The 20,669-nt window shown below is 36.3% G+C and overlaps 1 protein-coding gene across 2 annotated transcripts in view; it reads left to right on the forward strand.

The window, feature by feature from the left end:
* The window catches only part of MACO1 (macoilin 1), a gene marked incomplete at its 5' end in the record, with an annotated part of 56,973 nt that overhangs the window by 1,596 nt on the left and 34,708 nt on the right, over positions 1 to 20,669 (forward strand). Inside the window, 3 exons of one of the 2 annotated variants that reach the window (XM_079697480.1) lie at positions 13,057 to 13,198; positions 14,735 to 14,861; positions 19,198 to 19,321. In XM_079697480.1, the coding sequence (XP_079553606.1) occupies positions 13,057 to 13,198; positions 14,735 to 14,861; positions 19,198 to 19,321 (393 nt within the window). Of the gene's footprint in view, positions 1 to 13,056; positions 13,199 to 14,734; positions 14,862 to 19,197; positions 19,322 to 20,669 lie in introns of those variants that run through there. The other variant, XM_079697479.1, reaches the window with a different exon arrangement.

Below are 20,669 nucleotides of genomic sequence, written 5' to 3' on the forward strand. Positions count from 1 at the left end.
GACACAAGAATAGAAAAAGCGTATTAAACAGAGTTGGTAGAGCAAGGACAACCGTGCCATTTGAATGGCTGCTATTTACAGTAACATATGATGATGTACTTCTGTTTATAGTGAGAAGATTGGGAATCCCATATTGTTTACATGTTTTCTGTTGTATTTCAACTTCTCTGGTATTTGAACAAATATGCCCAGTTTAGTACCTGACCCATAGTAACCACTCAATCAGTGTGCATCAATATGAAGAAGTAAATTTATTGTCTAATGAAGGTCTATTATTTTACTGATGCACTTTTGGAATTTGAATTTTCTTACCCTAAAGGTTAATAGTAAATGCCCTATGCAAGTTATTCAGAGTTTCATCTGTAAAAGTTTAAAAAACCAACAGTACTTCAGCTCTCAAATATGCTTACTCTTCTATGTTTGGCATTCTTTAGGTTAAACGTTAATAAAAAACTTACATATATTTCTACTTTCTTTTCTCCTGGAGCATCATATATCAAATGAGTGTTTCATTCACTTATCTGTTTCTTAGTTTATATTATGGAGTATTATTGTCTGAAGAACAAGACCATAGTGTTGGGGTTTTTTTTTTTTTTACAATTTTGTTTTTAAAAAGATTTAGAAAATTTCCAATTATTTCTAAAGCAGACAGAATGACTGGGCTAGTTACAGATTAGGTGTTTGAGGATTTGTGAGTATCAAATTTCTGTTAATCATCACATTTAAGTCTACACTAAATTGTTTTTCACACCATTGCCCATTTTGTTTCTCAATGTCTGGCCAAGTTTTATCTCATTAAATAGAGAGCTTTGTTTTTTTCTCAGGCTCCGTTGACAGTTTTGATAACCACTATCTACTGTTTCACAGCATAACTTTTCATGGACTTATTATTTTCATGTTCTCAGTCTGCACAGCTCTCTGAGCTTGGCGTAGCAAGGAGGCAGCTGTGGTGAAGAGAGCACTGGACTGGGAGTGTCAGGAGACCTAGGTTCAGACTCAGTGTCCCAGCTCTGCTGTGTGGGATAGGCAGGGCATCCACCGCTTTGAGCCCCAGTTCTCTCACCTGTTGAGTGAGTTTTGAGGACTGAGAGGAAATAATGTACAGTTTGTGAAACTCTATAAATTCTAGCATGCTTCATACAAACATTATTTAGCATGTAGTTGTTATCGCAGTTTACCATATTTGTTTTATTTTTAAGGAGTCAGGAAAGACCATAGGTTTGGTACAACTATCAAACAAAAGTTGAGTAGTCAAAACAAGGGGTCAGTTTCTGCTTGGTCTTGCTGAAAAAAAATCCTGTTGCTGAGATGCTTTTAATCATGGGCTCCAGTCCAGCAACTGTGACTGAGGTGATTGTCAAATGATATCATTATTGTCATTATAATGGCTGTGGTAGAATTCTGTTTCAGGGGCAAGGTAGATGGAAAATGGATTTTAACATTATGTTAATATTACCTACATTTATATACATGCCCATCATTTGAAAACTGAAATGTATAGAAATGTTATTCCAGTCAAGTTAGTAATCAAAAATAAGAGGAAGGAAATAGGAATGGTGATTATTTTCTTTTACATTATTATGAGCTAAAATCAATGTCATTTTCAAAAAATCTGAGCCAGTATAGAGCCTGACAGAGAATAGGAATTCAGTCCTCAGAAAATGTTGAGCAAGTGAATTAGTAAATAAATGAATATAAGCCAATCCATTCTACTCATTTAAGAACCTGCATTGTTTTGGTAATTATGGAGGATACAAGATAAGACATGGTTCCTTGTCTTTCAGGAGTTTACAGTCTAGGAGGCCATAATAATGCCCAATTAAATTTGTACAGTGGTTTTGAGGTTCCAAAGAACTTTGAGTCCTGTTCAAGTAAGAATATTTTAGTTGAATTAAATTTTCCCTTGCTGTTTTAGTGGTTCACCTGATGCATTAACAATTTTGCCCTGTACTATTTTATGATGAAGTACACAGTTGCCACTATGTGAGGGAATATGTATTTTCTAACTCAAATAAAATAGATGTGAAAGTACTTTGGCAATTATGAAAAAAAGTAATTAATAAGAGAAAGTAAAATGGATAACTCTACCTAACTATAACATTTCAGAGGTCCTCAGGTTTTAGGGCAGTGACTCTCTCCCTGTGTCTGCCTTCACACACGCACCAGACGCTCCCAAAAGTAATATCTAATTACTCCATGCAGTGATTCTCCAGGTGAAGTGGGGTTGGAGTGCTATGTAGATTTTAAAAGGCTTAAGGGAATTCCGGGTGGTTCATTCACCTTTCATCTTGCCAGGCTCCCTACTCCCCTCTGAGAATTAATGATTTTATAGTAGGAAGATGAGATAAGGTGCGGTGAGTAAAAGACAGAGGCAGAAACATTTATGTTTAAAGTCTCTGCCGTTAAAACTGTTCCTTACCCAAGTAAGTAATATAAGAATTTTAAGTAAGGCAGGTGTTTTAAGCTTCAGGAAATTATTTTATAGCTTTGTTACTGGTGGTTGAAGGAAGCACTCCTTCACTGGTGGATTTATGGATACCTCCTGTCATGGTGTGCTGGGTTCTCCTTGTAGTATGTTGCCTGAAGCTTAAGCAGTGTAGTACTGTACCTGACTTCTACATTTTAGGACTCGGGACTTCCCTGGTATATACAGTACCTTTTCCCATCCTTATTTCAGAGAAGAGTTTTCTGGCCTTTGACTTTCTAAATGGTCAAAGTTTACATACTTCTCAGCTTCCTAATTTCCTTTTTCAGACCCTTGTCTAAATAACCTGATCTCCAGAGATTTCACTTCTCTGCTTTTCCTGCCCACGTTAATGATGTTTCCTAAGCCTGGTTTTAGACTCCTTTGGGCTATGCTTACTAAAGCCACTGGAGGCTGGCATGACCCTTGGCTGCCTTGAGTGTACATGTGTTCTGCAACTGAAACCCCAGATACCAGTGTTGCAACCTCACAGCCTAAAAGCATTTTGGTAATCTTGGTAGGCCTTAACTTCAGCTATGCTGGACTTGACATAAAAGTGATAAATGCAGTATTGTTTTAGAGGGGTATTGGGTAGGGGGGTAAGTACAATGGAGAAATTAGAAATTGAAATGTTTTCACTCACCTCTAGTGAGGTGTTGAGCTAAACCCTTGTATTTGTAGTTTCTGTGAAATACATTGAAACAAATCTGCCACACTGGAATTTTGTACTTAATTTTTGCTAGTAGTATACTACCTTAAAAAAAAAAGTACTTTCCTCCAGTTTTCATTTATGATTCTTCTCATATGAGCATTCTTGGCAGTTTCATTTCATTAGATGTTTTGAAAATCCCTTTAAGTTGCTGCTATGTGTTGAGGCAGGGAAAAGAGGGAATGTGATCTATTCCAGATTATTGGCTTAAAAGCTTCCTGTTTTGTTAATGATACTCTCCTTTTTCTTCACATTGATACCTCGTGGCTTTTCTTGAACCTCACTAGATTTGGAGACTGATTTTAATGGTAGACTTAATAGCTTATTATTTTCACTTTCTTGTTATATACCTATATATTGTAGACCCAATCCATGTTCTATAAACACTTTTATTTCCAGAGTCTTTTTCTTTGGCCATTTCTCCCAGATTTCCTCCATATTAACCCTTTGGGTTTTATGTGTATGTATGTGTGTTTTGTTTTGTCATTTTCTAGGCTACCGTCCAGGTGATATACTTAGGGGGCTATAACGAGATATAACATGTATCTTGTGGAGTCTGGAGGGTCAGATAGAAATTTTATAAACTTAGTTGAGATCAAAGTGAAATACTATAATTGGATTACTTTTCTTCATGAAATTTAGTGTGCTCTTCAAATATAGTTTTTACTTTATTCTCTAGGCTTCCCAGATTTGGGTGTAATTATTTTACTTGGATAGTTTTCAAGAAATAGGTCCAGAAGAAAAATAAGTTCTCTGCTCAACAAGCGGCATAAGTAGAATGGTACTTACCAACAGTAGAAACACATATCCTCTGCTGGACTTTCTTTTTCCCATCGTGGATTTCTTCAAATACCTGAGGAGTGACTATTTCCTCAAGGTCTCTCACCTTCAGGCATATGCATTCTGGTAATGGAAACTTTAAAAAATGTAATCAGCTGTTAAAGTATATTCTTTGAGGCTTTTTATCTTTACTTTGACATTTAATTTAACTGACATCAAATTGGCCTCAGCTCATCAACCTTCTAAGATGCCTGTCATCCCCAGACGTTGAAGCCCCTTCATAGCACTGGCTTTCATTCCTTTGTATTTTTTCCTCTGCTGCCCTTAAAGATGATATGCTCACATTGACTCACGGGGTTATAACATCAGAAGTAACTTATCCCTCACCCCATCTCCTCTGTTGCCATTTCTGTTTTAGAGGTTTTGCATTTAGTGGATTAAAATGGTGCATATAGCCCACTTCAGGTGTATCCATAGAGATCACTGACTTATTAAGGGTGTTTGGGATCTGTTTCCTACCCAGCACAGGGGAGGTGGCTAGAAATAATCTCGTTCTGTTTTTAAAGTATATTATTACTTTGCTCATCTTCAAAACACTTTTAAAAACCAAATAAGCTGCTCAGTACTCAAGTCAGTACTTTGCCATCTTGTAGTGAGGTCACGAGCTCTGGAGAAAATGGGGGCCATGTTCATGGTCAAACAAAAACTCCTGTCTCAGATGCGAGAAATACTAAGGCTGGAGTCTTCTGTCTCAGATGTAATAAGTATTATTTTCTTGTCTTTTTCTAGACTTGACAAACTATACCTCATGGTTCATTGTGTTTCTGGCTTTTTAAAAAATTAGTTGTCTTTTTATTTTTAAATTACACGTTTCTCTTTTACAATGACCATTCTATGAGTATGAATATTGTTGGAAAGCAGTCTTGAATTGTCCCATCTTTTGTGCCATAGCTATTTCTGTAAAGAGCATTTGACTTTAACATCTTTTTCTGCAGAGCTTCATAGTGTGTTTACAAATTCATAGTTTATGAATTAAGGTACCGAGTATTTATTCTTTCACAAAGCACATCTGCTCATTTTTTAAAAACTTGGTTCTCTTGGAGAATTAAAGAATTATGTAACTTGGGGCCTTCCCTGGTTGCGCAGTGGTTAAGAATCCGCCTGCCAATGCAGGGGACATGGGTTCGATCCCTGGTCCGGGAAGATCCCACATGCTGCGGAGCAACTAAGCCCGAGCACCACAACTACTGAGCCTGTGCTCTAGAGCCCGTGTGCCCCAACTACTGAAGCACACGCGCCTAGAGCACATGCTCCGCAGCAAGAGAAGCCACTGCAATGAGAAGCACACGCACCAAAATGAAGAGTAGCCCTCGCTCACCGCAACTAGAGAAAGCCCGCGCGCAGCAACAAGGACCCAACACAGCCAAAAATAAATAAATAAATAAATTTATTTTTAAAAAAGAATTATGTAACTTGAATATGTATACACAAAGGGATATAAAGAAGGGAAATAATATTTATCAAACATTTAGTAAGAGATGAGAAAGTCCAATGTGATGGATAAGCATATGGGCTTTAACATCATATGAACTTGTGTTTGATTAATGTCCCCGACACTAGTTATTTGATCTTAAACAAGTCATCTACCTGCTTTAACCCTCAGTTCTCTCATCTGTAAAATGAAGATAGTAAATAATATTACCTACTTTATAAGATTGTTTTAAGGATAATTGAGATAAGTCATGTAAAATACTTAACATAGTGCCTGACACAGAGCTGCTCAAAAAGTTGTTTGCTGTTACTACTATAATTTTATCTTCATTCTGTTATTTAGTTCCAGTAAGGATATTAGCTTCAGTTTCACAGGTGAGGAAACTGAGATTACAGGAGGTTTCACCACTTGATAGAGACCTCTATCTGCCTTACCCCAAAGTCTGTCCTCTTTTTGTTTTACTTTTTGTGCTACTTCACCCTTTCTGAATGGTGTTTATGTGTAATAACTCTTATGGCCTCTCAAACTCTCTACTACATGAAGGACAGGTGTCATTATCTTCATTTTTCAGGTGAAGCAACAGGTACCAGGAGTGTCTTGTGCAAGGCCATTAATCTTTTTTCCTTCTCAAAATGAGAATCTCTTTTCCATTAAATAATCCAATACAGATGTGACAACAATGCAAAATGTGATCCTGGACTGGGATTGATTGATCAATGGGTCTATCTATCTATCTCTTGCTATAAAGGACATTAGTGAGTTCATTACTGAAATTTGAATAACTTCTGTAGATCAGATAATAGTACTCCATCAGTGTTAATTTCCTGATTTTGATAATTCTGCTGTGGTTATATAAGAAAATATTCTTGTTTTCAAGAATTTCGGGAGTAAGGGAACGTTATATCTGCAAATTATTTTCAAATAGTTCAGGAAAAAAACTATGTATACATATATAGGGGGAGAATGATAGAAACTTGATAAAATGTTTTATCATTTGCGAAATCTGGGTAGAAAGATATAAGGGAGTTCCTTGTATTATTTTGGCAGCTTTTCTGTAAGTCTAAAACTATTTCAAAATGAAGAGTTAAGAAAATAAAAGTAATACCTGCTTGTTATAAAAAATTAAAGCAGTATGACAACGTGTAAGTATAACATAAAAGAGCTTAGTCCTCTTGCTCTGGAATGAGCACTATTATATAATTTATAAGTATGGTTTCTTCTTTGATCCATATAAACAAACATATATATTTCTTTCTTAACAAAAATAGAATTCTGTTTTACACAAAAGTTTCTTGGGTTTTCTCCTTATTTAATCATGTCCATTTCTTTACACAGAAATTTATTTATAATTTTTTAGCAGCAACACAGCAGTGCATGTAGAATTCACTCTGTTCTCTGCGGTCTCCTGACTCCCATTCCTGTGCTCTTTCAACAGTGTCTTGCAGCCTATTAGTTCCCTGTTCCTCAGTTTTCTTTCCTATAAAATGATAATAACTGCCTTGCTTATGTCATAGTTGTAAGGATAAAATGAGATAATATGAAAGCTTTTGGAAGAGTTACACAAGTGCGATATAAACATAAGGTATGATTAGGTAGATTATTGCTATTAAAGATATGAAGCATAATACTTGATTCATTTATAAAATGAATTTCTAATGTTTGTACAATGTTAACACAATTTTTTAGGGCCTGTGGGTTGTCTTCTTCTCCTGATGTCTTCTTTACCTCTTTTAATCCCAAACCCCATAGAGTCCACACTATTAAAAGTGTTTTTGAAGCAGAAATTCTAAAACTTTAAACTTTCCAGTAGCATTAGGTTACAGTACTTGTTCCTGATATCTTAATAGTCATATAGTACTTTAGAAAAATACTATACAACACAATTCTTAAAAGCTTTTTTAGTGATTTCCATTCTAGGGTTTTTTCTTTTTAAATTGGACATATTTCACACTGTTAGATTTGTCATTCCAGTGGCTGTGTATGTATATAAGCATGAGTGAGTGAGTGTGTGTGTGTGTGTGTGTGTGTGTGTGTGTGTGTGTGTGTGTGTGAGTGATTGACTCTAGAATGGTTTTCTTTGCAGTCTGCAGGAGGCCCAGAATAGAAAAGAAAAGTACAGAACAGCTTAGGTCTTCTCAGCCTGCTCCCCTTTTCTGGATTTTACACAAGGATGTGGTTGCAGAAATTAGCAGTGGTTCTAGTCTTGAGGCTCATGCACAACTTTCTGTAGACCACTATTCCTCAAATTTTTTGTCTTGGGACCTCTTTATACTCTTAAAAGTGATTGAGAATCCCAAAGAGCTTTGGTTTGTATGGGTTATATCTAAAAATTTTACTGGATTAGAAATTAAAGCAAAAATTTTAAGTAATTACTAGTTCATATAAAAATAACAATAATAAATGCATGAGAAGTGTGGTGTGGTTTTACATTTTTGCAGATTTCTTTAATGTTAGGCTTAATAGAAGATACTTTGAGGACCCCCACAGTAGTCAGAACCAGTGGCAGGAAGGCTAAATGGAGTGATAGTCTGGCATCCAGAGTAAGGCTGATAAGACTTCTTTCTTCCTAGTGGAAAAAGTGAGAACAGATTGGGAGCAGGTGCATGGTAATCCTTCAGGCAGAAGCTGTATTTGTTATCTTCGTTGGTGTTGCTTTGTTCAGACACCCTTCTTAGTCACCTGTGCATCATCTTTCTCTCTACCTTCACTGTAAGTGTGTGCTTTGATAAAAGCCCTACTGTTGGTCCTAAACATTCTTATGCACGGCAGGTCATTCATTCAACAACTATTTGTTAAGTTTCTCTGGTGTGCAAGGTTCTGTGCTGGGCATTGAGAATAAAGCAGGGAACAAAATGGGCAGCTCCTTTGTTCTTCTTGTGGACTTTACATTTAAACAATTAGTTATACAAAATGTTATTTAATTATAACATGATTCTTGTGGTACAGGATGCTATATGAACATATGATGGGGTAACAGTCTTTACTGTGGGGTCAGGGAGGCCTTTTTTGAAGAAATGATGTTCATGCTGCGTGCTGAAGGATAAGTAGTAATGGAAGTGCTTCATTTAGTTAAAGTTGTATTTAGGTTAGGATCTTGTCTGTGACTCAGAAAGAAATGTAGAAAAATGGGAGAATTAACCCTGAACAGTTTGAATGTTCCCAGTTGAGGGATGGAGAACTAACAGTTTGGAGATAAGTACTGATGATCTGAGTAGATCGTTGTCTTCTTTTTGAGAAATTGTGGAATTCAGTGGAAGTTCTATGACTATGAGAAGTTTATACAATAAACCAATACTTCTCAAATTTTAATGTATGCACAAAGGGTCTAGGGATCTGGTTAATACACAGCCTTAGATTAAATAGGCCTGGGGTGGTCCCTGAAATACTGCTTTCCTAAAAAACTCATACATGATGCTGATGCTGCTGGTCCATGGACCACACTTGGAGTAGCAAAACTGTAATTACATATAATAAGACTTCAGCAGGATACCACCTGGACAAGAGGCTGGGCAAACATTCTGGAGGTGATGTCCAATAGGGAGAAGTATTCAATAACAGTAGAGGCAAAGCAGTTTGTTTCAAGAGGTATCATGCTACATACTGAAAGGTAAAAGGGATTCACAGTTGCTGTTACGGAGAGGACAGGAAAGCTTGGGATTGTGATAGATGACTACTAGCACAGCCAGTGAAATATTCCACAGACTCATTTCTGTGGTGAGGCCCAAGTGAACTAAATGGCCATTAGTCTGCCTAGGGAAAAGGTCAGGTACTGAGGATTGATGGCCACCCTGTGGTAATTATATGAGCTCCAGAAAATGATCTAAGTGACAGGCAGCTAGAGATACTAGAGAGAAGGTGCACTTTACATGGAAAAAGAAGAATGTTCAATACTACTTCTCATTAATCATAGGTGATTAATCCATAGATGGAGGGTATTGCTAAATAGATTCAATTTTGAAAAATGGTTGTAAATGGCAAGGGTAGGGATAGAATGGGGAATTCTATTGGGAATGGAATGGGAAAAAAGAATCTTATAGTTAATATCCACTGTGAAAGAGTCACCACCATTAAGCCTAATGTTTGCATATCTCTTCTGTATTTCACTGGCACCCAGGGTAGAAGCTAATCAGACCATCAGAAGATGTTATTGGTCTGCCCTTGTTTCAATATATTATTATGGAAAGTATCTTTTTGTTGCAATTATGCTTTAAATTTTTGTTCAAGATATTTTATAGTAATTAGTAAATTTATTTGGATCAGAGAATTAAAGTAACAGCAAGTTAGCCATAAGTCATATTATGAACTATATATATAAAAATATTTTATATTTAATCATATTTTTTTCATGGTTTAAAAGAAATATTTTGGAATGTTAAGGGTTTAAAACCCTGCCTAGGGACTTCACTGGTGGCACAGTGGTTAAGAATCCGCCTGCCAACGCAGGGGACATGGGTTCACGCCCTGGTCTGGGAAGATCCCACATGCTGCAGAGCAACTAAGCCCATGCACCACAACTACTGAGCCTGCGCTCTAGAGCCCGCGAGCCACAACTACTGAAGCCCACGTGCCACAACTACTGAAGCCTGTGTGTCTAGAGCCCGTGCTCCACAACAAGAGAATCCACCACGATGATAAGCCCGTGCACTGCAATGAAGAGTAGCCCCCGCTCGCCGCAACTAGAGAAAGCCCGCGTGCAGCAACAAAGACCCAATGCAGCCAAAAATAAAAATAAAATAAAATAAATAAATTTATATAAAAAAAAAACAACCCTGTCTAAAATTTTCTCCCCCTTTAGAATGTCATCTCTTTGGATTTGGCAAAATCTTATGACCTTCAGAGTATGGAAGGAAAGGAATTAGGTTTTCTACACTGATGAGCAGTCATTTTAGTTTACTTGTCTTTTAACTTTTGTACGTGTACCTATAGAAGGATGATAGGCATAATTTACTGATATAGAAGGCTCAGTGAATACTGAATCAGGCAACTGTCTTAAACTTTCTAAAACTCTTATTAGATTGAAATGAATCTCTAAAGTTTAAAACTAGTCCTAGAGTAGAATCAACTGTTAATTAAGATTGCCTCTTGATTTTAGAGGCAGGCCCACCTAGAAGGGGAGCCTGAGGAAAGCTGAGGGTATAGCACGTGTTTGTGAAAGATCAAGTTTCCTTAGATATCTGTACTTCCAAACTGTGACTCCATAAGAACTGGGTGTCCAGGAACATCAGAGGTATGAAAGCAGCTGTTTGAAAAGAAATTAAATATATAAAAAGGAACCCCCTTGAAGTTACAGAATTGAAAATGAGTAGTCACTGTAACAAAGATGATCGTTTTTGTAATGCCTTAGGTTTAAATGATTGAGTTATTAAAAAGTATTCAACAGGCTGCCATTCTTAGGATAATGCTTTCTATATAGTGAAATGGTATGTTGCCAGCTAGACTAGGATCCTGCCATGCTTGGGAGCATTTGGGGCAGAGAGCAGTTGGTAGAACTCTGTCTTCTCCACTTGGGGAATAGTGACAGCTAGACATGATGAGGCACCCACCATGTCTTATTCGGCTACATTCCAGACACAGCCCCATGGGAAAAGGATTCATGAGAGAAGTAAATACATTTCCATGACATTTCTTAAATGCCTTAGGAATATGGATGAAAGGCTATTATTTCTTCTTTAAAACCTAGAAACAATTCTAGAAACAAGGAAAAATCCTTTTACTTGTAAAGCCAAGCTTGGAAATCTAGTTTCAAACTAGATTTGTGCTCCTGAATGCCTGCGTGGCTCAGTCGTTCTTTCTAACAAACTATGCCTTACTCTCCACTGGATCAGTGATGGATTTAATGAATGAGAATGAGAGCTCTGTCCTCATCTGGCTAACATGACTCTAATGAAATGAAACTAAAAGGTGGGACTTAAGATTCAAGCTTGTGGACTTCCCTGGTGGCGCAGTGGTAAGGAATCCGCCGGCCAATGCAGGGGACACGGGTTCGAGCCCTGGTCCAGGAAGATCCCACATGGCCACGGAGCAACTAAGTCCGTGCGCCACAACTACTGAGCCCGCATGCCACAACTACTGAAGCCCACGCGCCTAGAGCCCGTGCACCGCAACAAAGAGTAGCCCCCGCTCGCTGCAGCTAGCGAAAGCCCACGCACATCAATGAAGATCAAATGCAGCCCCTAAATAAATAAATAAATATATGGGGAAAAAAAAAAGATTCAGGCTTGTGTTGTGGTTTGCCTTGGGTTCCTTGATCCTACAGCAAACCTCTTAATCAAAACTTATTGTTGTGCCCAAAGAAGTTCTACCAAGAATTAGTATTAGAAATTGACCCTACTTGCAAATTATGTATCATTATGATACTGTAACATTAAGGGTCATATATGTCTGTTCTTGACATCTTTTACCTGTGTGGCTTTATAGGGCATAGAAAGAATCCTCAGTGCTGGATCCTGCTTTTGTTAATTTTACCCCCAAGAATATAAGTCTTTTTGTACCTTATTTTAATATATTTCAAAATTATTTATTAAAAGTTTTGATTTTATTGTTCACGTTGTATATTCAGACAGCTAATTTAATCAGCAATATTGGAATGCTTGTATTGCAAAACACCATGCAAGGCTGTTGCCCGAGTCAAAGTGAATTTTAGGTACTTCCCATCTGTATATCTTAGAAAACCTTTTAAAAAAATACCTAAATTTAACCTGCTCCAGAATTGACCAGATTAAAGACCTAGAATTAGGGGCTTATTAATAGGTAGAGTCTGAAAGCTTCTATTATCTATGATACAACTAATGAATTGGAAGAATGGGCTTTTAGATTATATGAAAAATATATTTTTTAATCCATGTCCTTACCTTGCTTTGAGGTATCACAGTGGTTAGATATGTGTTCTGACTGGCTTATCAAGGTGTGTTTCTATTTAACGTAAGTCCAGAGGGAAGTGGGAGCACACATTAACATCTCAGCTAGAGCAAGGCTGGGATCTTTCAGGGTTTTTTTCTTTAATGTACATTTTGGTACCCTCACAGCCCTTAGAAGTGATTGGCATCTGCTCCCTAAGTTAATTTCTGTCTGTTTTGGGAAGTCATTTGGTTGTTGTTTGGTTAATTCACATGAATACTATAGAGAGAGGCAAGAGGAGAAACGGGGGGAAAAAGACAGAATTCTTCAAGCATGTAGGGATGTGCATCAGGAATTTCAAAGACTCTTCAAACAGATGTTGAGGGGTGGGGAAACAGCAAATTTCAAGCCACTCAACCACGACATTTCTTCTAATGAAGAACAGCTTGAAAGCTGTAATTTTGAGAGTGTTGCAGTATTTTGAAGTCAGATACTTAGCACATTTTAAAATAGTGGTGAGATTTAAATGGGCCTTTTCCATCTTAAATGGAATTAAGCATTTTGGGTCATCATCTTATTTTGATAGTTGTGGGTCTCAGAATGAACACCAGAGCTTTTAAAATTTAGGTGGGCCATGGCAGCATCTCTTTTTGTCCTTTATCTCCATTGTTTTCATAGTATAGGAAGATATTTTTTGTCTCTTTTTATATAAAGCAGTGAATTTTCTTTTTCTAACTCTTCACAAATGACCTTGAATTCTTTTATATTTTGCAGTACGTTTTTATACCTGAAATTCCTGGTAGTGTGGGCACTCGTCCTCCTGGCAGATTTTGTCCTGGAGTTCAGATTTGAATACCTGTGGCCATTTTGGCTTTTCATCAGAAGCGTCTATGATTCCTTCAGATACCAGGGACTGGTAAGTTTATTAATATATATATTTTTCAAGTGTAAAAGATTTATTTACCCTTCTAAGAAAGTCTTCAATAACTGATAGTGAAAATGTTTAAAGTAGATTTTATTAGCAATACTTAGGTGACTGTATTGAGTAACGGGGTCTATGGACTGAAGCTAGCCTTTAAGGCTATTTTGTCTAAACCCACTGATCAAATCATTTTACTCCCTCCTCTACCATTCCAGTGAAAAGAAGGGGAGGGAGGGAGGATTTCAGGAGGAAGACAGAGTAGTGGATAAAGCAGTAATTGCCCAGTTCTACTCTGAAGTACCTCTGGAGCCCCTATCACTGGCTTTGTGACTGGGTTCGAGTTACAGCAATGGTTCTCAGACTTTTTGGGCTCCAGATCCTTTACACTCTTAACAACTATTGAGGACTCCAAAAAGCTTTTATTTATGTAGGTTACATCTATCTATTTTTACTATATTAGAAATTAAAACTGGAAAAATTTTTAATACTCATTTAATTTAAATAAAAAATTTAAATTTTTATTTAGAATAAAATAAAATTTAAAATAAAAATTGAATACTTAATTCACTTAAAAATAGCAATAATAAACCCATTACATGTTAATACACATTACATTTTAAATGAAAAATAACTATTTTCCAAAACAAAATAATTAGAAGATTGATTACATTTTTGAAAATCTCTCTAATGTCTGGCTTAATAGAAGACAGCTGGATTTCCATATCTGCTTGTGAACTCAGGTGATTACAATATCACTTATTGTGTAACTTCTAGAAGACACCACCATACTCCTGAGTAAATGAGCATGAAAGAGGCAGATAATGCCTTAGTATTACTATGAAATTATTTTACCTGGAAGACTCCCTGAAAGGATCTCAGAGATCCTCAGGGGTCCCCAGATCATGTTTTGAGAACTACTGGATTAGAGCAAGGGCATAGGCCTGGGCTTGCTCCCTTGGTTGACCTGTAGTTCTGTTGTGTTCCAGAGCCACATCTTAAACCTGTACCTCTTCTACAGGTACAAATCCATGCCTTGAAAAGATGGTTTCGAGCTCACGTCCTGTTAGTAATAGATAATGATGTGTCCAGAGGAAGCTGCATTATTAAAATTATTAACATCAGTGTAATTCTTGCCACAGTTGTGTTTCATCTGTGCTCCAACAGCCTATCCTTTAAGAATGAGTCTCTTTAGTAATATTTTGTGAGGAGAGAGGAGCCTCTTCTGTGTTAAAATTCTGTTTCTTTTAGGTAACCCACCTGTGGAGTCCAAGTAAACTCACTGTGAATCAACCTCAGTTTGTTCTGGTCCAGTTCTTCATGATTTGAGGCCATAAATAGGATTACTCTTTAATGCTAAATTAATGACTACTTTTTATATGGGTGATTTTAAATATTTAAAATTTCCTTTTGTAACTTGTTCTGTAGTTATTGCATAGCAGTTTCAGAGATTTTGTCCAACGTGCTTTTAATAATCTCTGTTTGAAATTAACATGTTCTAAGATATGTTTTTTATTTTGTTTTTCCCTTTAGGCCTTCTCAGTATTTTTTGTTTGTGTAGCATTCACGTCAAATATAATATGTCTGCTGTTCATCCCCATACAATGGCTTTTTTTTGCTGCTAGTACATATGTGTGGGTTCAGTACGTATGGCACACAGGTAAGTTTTAATGGTTTCTTAGATAGATAGAAATCTTAGATTCAAACTTTTTTAATGTGGTGATTTCCTTGAATAAATTATTTAGAGTTTAATGTGAACATTTTTTTTAATCCTTCAGTTTTTTTTTAAACATCTTTATTGGAGTATAATTGCTTTACAATGTTGTGTTAGTTTCTGCTGTATAACAAAGTGAATCAGCTATATGTATACGTATATCCCCATATCCCCTCCCTCTTGCATCTCCCTCCCACCCTCCCTATCCCACCCCTCTAGGTGGTCCCAAAGCACCAAGCTGATCTCCCTGTGCTATGCTGCTGCTTCCACTTGCTATCTATTTTACATTTGGTAGTGTATAAATGTGGACATTTTAAAGATCCCTTTTCATAATAGATTATAATATACCTTTAAAATGTATTTTTTTATTATTGAATCAAAACTTTAAGCCTTTATGATTTGATATTTTAATTGCAGACATTTCAGTTACCAGCTCTCATTATGAAGATATCCATTTTTTAAAAGAAGTTGAAGCAGTTTTTATTTAGGTGGACTTGAAGACAGCCATGTGCCAAATAGGAAAAATGTTCCTTCAGCTTCAGTATTGAAAGGAATGTCAGAAGTCATTTAGTTGAACCCTTATTTGGCATAAGAGTCCCCATAGCATCCCTGGCACATGGTGGTTTAATCTCTGATTGAAAATCTAGTGACAAGGAACTTACTATTGTTCTTTTGGGGCAACTGGAATAGAAAATTCTTCCTCCTACTGAGCCAGAATTTTCCTCCTTACACTTTTGACCCAGCATGTCTTGACTGTCTTGGGACTCACTGATCACTTAGAGGATATAAAGGGCTTTCCCCAGAAAAACACATGGGAATATACAGAAAAAAATTTTTTTTAATTTTAAAGGGCTTACAGACCATCCCTCTAGTCCAAACATTGGACCCCTGCATTAGAGCCACACTGAATGAGCGTAATCTTCCATCCATGTTAACATTTCTTTAGAGCCTTAAAGACACTGTCATATCCTCTCGTCTTCTTTTCTGTAGACAAAGCATCTCCGATTTCATCAGCTTTTCCTTGTATGTTATTTTAAGCACTTGCACCATTCTGATCTCCCTAGTTCTTAGTGGCTCTCTAAACCAAAATGTACTATTTCAGGTATGTTCTGACTTGAGTGGAGCTACGTAGCCACCTCCCTTCTTAGAGCTATTCTTTTGCTATTACAAACTAAGATGACCTGAGATGTTTTGATAGCTCCAGTCCACTATGAAGCCTGCACATGGGACGCATGGGGATGTGATGATTGGCTCTCAGATCGTCACATTTCTCTGCAAAGCTGCATGAAGCTTGATTCCTAGGCCCAGCAGCAACCTGTAGAATTTTGACCTCTGTTGGAGCACCAACTAATAAAAGCTCTCTGGAGCAACATTCATTCTCTTCTCTAAATGCTATAAGGATGATGTTGTCCCATGGTAGAAGACACAGTTCAGCTCTGTTATTTAAAGTATCCACTTTGAGCATTGTTTTCTCCATCTTTAGCACTCTCTCATATCTGACTGAATTTATAAGCTAGCATGCTGGTTCCTTAGTCTGCTTTCCTCTAGTTAAAGTGATTTTCCCATATACCAGTTTTTACTTGTATTTCCTTGTCCTGGCCCTCAGTTTCGAGTGAGTTGCCATTTATACTTGTCATTCTCTCTAGGTCTCAGCTTCTTCTCTGTCATGTGAGGGTGGAGTAATCTAGACAGTGTTTAAGGGAGCCTTCGAGCTCAGATAATCTCTGACTCTGATTAACTATAATGATTCCATAAATTACTTTAATAATTTCTTAATAGTTGAGAAAAAACTACTCATATAACTGTTAATAGAACCTACTGGAGTTCAGTGGGTGACCCACAGGGCAGCAATGAAGCTAATGTTATAAATGATATTGGCCTCTCTTTAGCTCTAGGCGCAGAAATGCATGTTGGAATACCTACATTATGAAGTATGTTTTAATTTGGAATGATTAGTGAACAAACAAAACTAACTTTGTGTTCTTATTAGGCCCAATAAATATGAGTGCAATTTTTATAGCTTGGGATTAATTCCTCTTTCAGTTGTTAAAATTTTAAATTTTTCTTAAGAATATTAGGAATGGTTGATGAAATTATATATTGCCACAGAAGAATGAAAATATTGTATCATTAATTTTTTTCCTTGCTATTAAGAGGGAGAAAACAGGATATAAAACTGTATGTACGGGACTACCCTGGAGGTCCAGTGGTTAAGACTCCACGCTTCCACTGCAGAGGACACGGGTTCGCTCCCTGATTGGGGAACTAAGAGCCCACGTGCCGCACAGCATGGCCTAAATACATACATACATACATAACAGAAGCCAAAAGAATACCTAAAAAAAAACTGTATATACAACATGACTATTATACTAGTTCAAAAATATTTTCAACGTGGTTTGATTTTATTTATTTTATAGGTGTAGAAATATGGGTAGTTTATCCAAATTTTTCTATTTTTTCTGTAATGTGCTTATTTTGTTTATGATAACTTTAGAAATTAATATAGGGAGTACAGAATATAAATTTTTTAAAATGCATTTTGAAGTGAAATTGAAAATGCATTATCCTAAGGGTTGCAGTTTGTCTTCCTATATTGTGAAAATACCCTTTTTTCAGTACATTAAATCTGTAAGAATGGTTGAGACCATTAGCTGTCTTCACAGAGCTTTGAGTGTCTTCTTACCTTATGGACTAGGTCTATGGGGATTTAGGTTCTCCCTAGAAGCAGATTCATTGTTATCTCTGTGATTTGGACCCAATTTGTATAAACTCTGGGCCTCACTTTACTCTTCCATAAAAGGAAAGTTGGATTAAGTGATCATCTTTCTAGTACCAAGATGCTATAATTTTTCTTGTGTTTCATCCCAAAGAGTCTTAGAAAAAAGCCATTTAGTTCTTCAGGTCACTGAGTTTTCCCTCCAGTTCTGTCTTCTGTAACTTGCTAGCTTTATATGGTCTCAAAGGAGATATTTCCAGAGTTAGTGGATCTCATGCCTTTGTGGTCTATCTTCATGAAATATCCCATTATTAGTCATGTCCTGACATAGATGGACATAGCCTACAGACTTTGATTCTAAAGCCCAGTGAAAATTATCTCATTATTTGAGTTTTATTTATTCTATTGCAAGCTGCTTTTTCCTACAATGAAAATTGTTTGTAACTATAAAAGGAATATGAGCTTGTAGTTAAGAAAAAAAAATTTTTGAGTAATACTTAAATGTCAGAAACATTTCTTAGTGCTGTAACTCATTCTTACTTAAGAATTTGTATCTTTTACATATTTTATGGTAGTACAGATCTTCATCCTTTTGAAAAGCTGCATCATATTTCATTATATAGATTTATCATAATTAAACAGTTCCTGTTGATAGGCATTTAAGTTAATTCTAAATCCTAATTTTTGCTGTTGCAAATAATACATTGAATATTCTTATACATTTTTCCCAGGGCTCTTTTGTATTTCTGTAGGGTAAATTCCTGGAATTGGAATTTCTGGGTCAAAGGTATAAGTATTTTTAATTATACTGCCAAATTGCCTTCTAAGAAAGTTGCCCCAATTTATATTACTGCTGAGTATGAGAAGGAAGCCTTTCACATATCTTCCCTATACTATTACCCATCTTTAAAATTTTTGCTTTATCTGATAGGTTAAAATAATAAAATCTCATTTAAAAAATTTTTATCTCCCTAATCAGTAATGAAGTTGGCATCTTTTCACATGTTTTTTAGCCATCTATATTTTTTCTTTTATGACTTTCAATTTTTTTTTCTTCAGTTGACTTTCTATTGATTTGTAGGAGATCTTTGTATGCTAGGGCTATGACTTCTTTGTTTTACATATATTGTAAATATTTTCTGCCAGAATGCTTGTTTTTATTTTTGTCTATGATTCCAGGCATCTTTTGTCATATAAAAGCTTTCAGTTTGGATTATATTGCTTTTTAATTAGTTCGAAAGTCTTTTTTTAAAATTAATTTATTTGGTTGCTCTGGGTCTTAGTTGCAGCAGGTGGGCTCTTTAGTTGTGGCTCACGGGCTCCTTAGTTGTGGCATGCGAACTCTTAGTTGCAGCATGCATGTGGGATCTAGTTCCCTGACCAGGGATCAAACCACAGGCCCCCCCTGCATTGGGAGCACGGAGTCTTAATCACTGTGCCACCAGGGAAGTCCCGAGTTTGAAAGTCTTAAAGTTACTGTAGTTGAACCAGTCTCCCAAACAACCCATCTGTTATATTAGTTAATGTTTAATTGATGCTTGTCTCTCTGCTGCTTTCCCACAGAAAGGGGAGTGTGTTTGCCCACAGTATCCCTCTGGATACTCTTTGTTTATATTGAAGCAGCAATTAGATTTAAAGATCTCAAAAATTTTCATGTAGACCTTTGTCGTCCATTTGCTGCTCACTGGTGAGTATTATGTGTATTCTTAATCTGTAATCTAATTCAGTGTTTTCAATGTAGAATGGTAATTTCAATTGTAAATTTTTTCTCAGAGATATTACATGAATCCAGAAGATAACATAACATGGTGTGGTAAAGAACATGAGCCCTCTAGTCAGGCAGATGGGTGTTTGAATCCCAGCTCTGCCCCCTAACAGCTTTGTTGCCTTGGACATGTCACCCTCTCTAAGCCTGAGTTCTCTTACCTATATGTTGGGAAGCTGTCTCATGGGGTGTCATGGGAAAGATGAAATAAGGTGATATATGTAAAGTGTTTAACTTAATGCCAAGCACATAGGTGTCTGATACATGTTATCTATTTTTATTGTAATCAGATAATGATTCCAAAAAGTCTTAGTGAAATATATGGCTATTTCATGGAGCTTAAATGAACTTACAGTTTCCTTTGCCTATTTACAAAAGTAAGAGAATATTATTAATAATTTTTTAAGGAATATTATTTTTAACCTTAAACCATGAAACATATTTTAAAATGAGCTTGATTCTTGTTTATATCTATTGCGGAAATAACCACGTAATGTATATTTCTTTTAAATACACCAATTTTTGCTAATATTTATGGCAGAAACCTAAACAAATAGGAATCAACAACAAAAAAATAGTTTCCAATATGTTTAAAGTCTTTTCACAAACAAGTGAATTAACTAAACCTGGTCAGTAAAACTTGTCACTTTAAATTTGTGGTGTGATCACATTTAGACTAATTATAATTGTTGTTTTCATGTTAATGAAGCTTAATATGAGTTTCAGCAGTGTTTTCAGAGACTTTGAAATGATATTAGACAGACTGATGAGTTGAATGAAAATATTTCAACTTTTTATCCCAGAGATTAGAGTTGTAAGTACAGGTGGTTTAATTTGTTGGTGCAAACCAATTGTTGGCACTGATAACATCAGATACTTAGTTAAATGATTCTTGAATTTATGTTTGATAGAGTGTTTATGTATGAACTAATTTTCCAGGAATAGCTGGTGACAGTACCCCTCAGGCAGCAAAAAGATTAGTCACCTGAATCTGACCCTGCCTTCTAGTATTAAAAACCAAATGATGTCCCTTTGATTTTTTAACACTTGTAATGTTTACTTATGACCACTCATAAAATCTCTACCCTGTTAGTTCTTAAAAGCATACAGATGCCTAATCATAGTTCTAATCATGCATAAGGCAGTTCAATGTTAATCAAAGACATTAGCCTCTGTATCCAGCAGTCCCTACGGTAACTCCTTGAGTTCATTTGAAGAATGCCAAAGTCTGATGGGCGGCCTCTTACGGTCCAGCAGTCCTGCTGTTCCC

This window comes from Hyperoodon ampullatus (genome assembly GCF_949752795.1).
Source record: "Hyperoodon ampullatus genome assembly, chromosome: 2".
Classification (NCBI taxonomy): Eukaryota; Metazoa; Chordata; class Mammalia; order Artiodactyla; family Ziphiidae; genus Hyperoodon; species Hyperoodon ampullatus.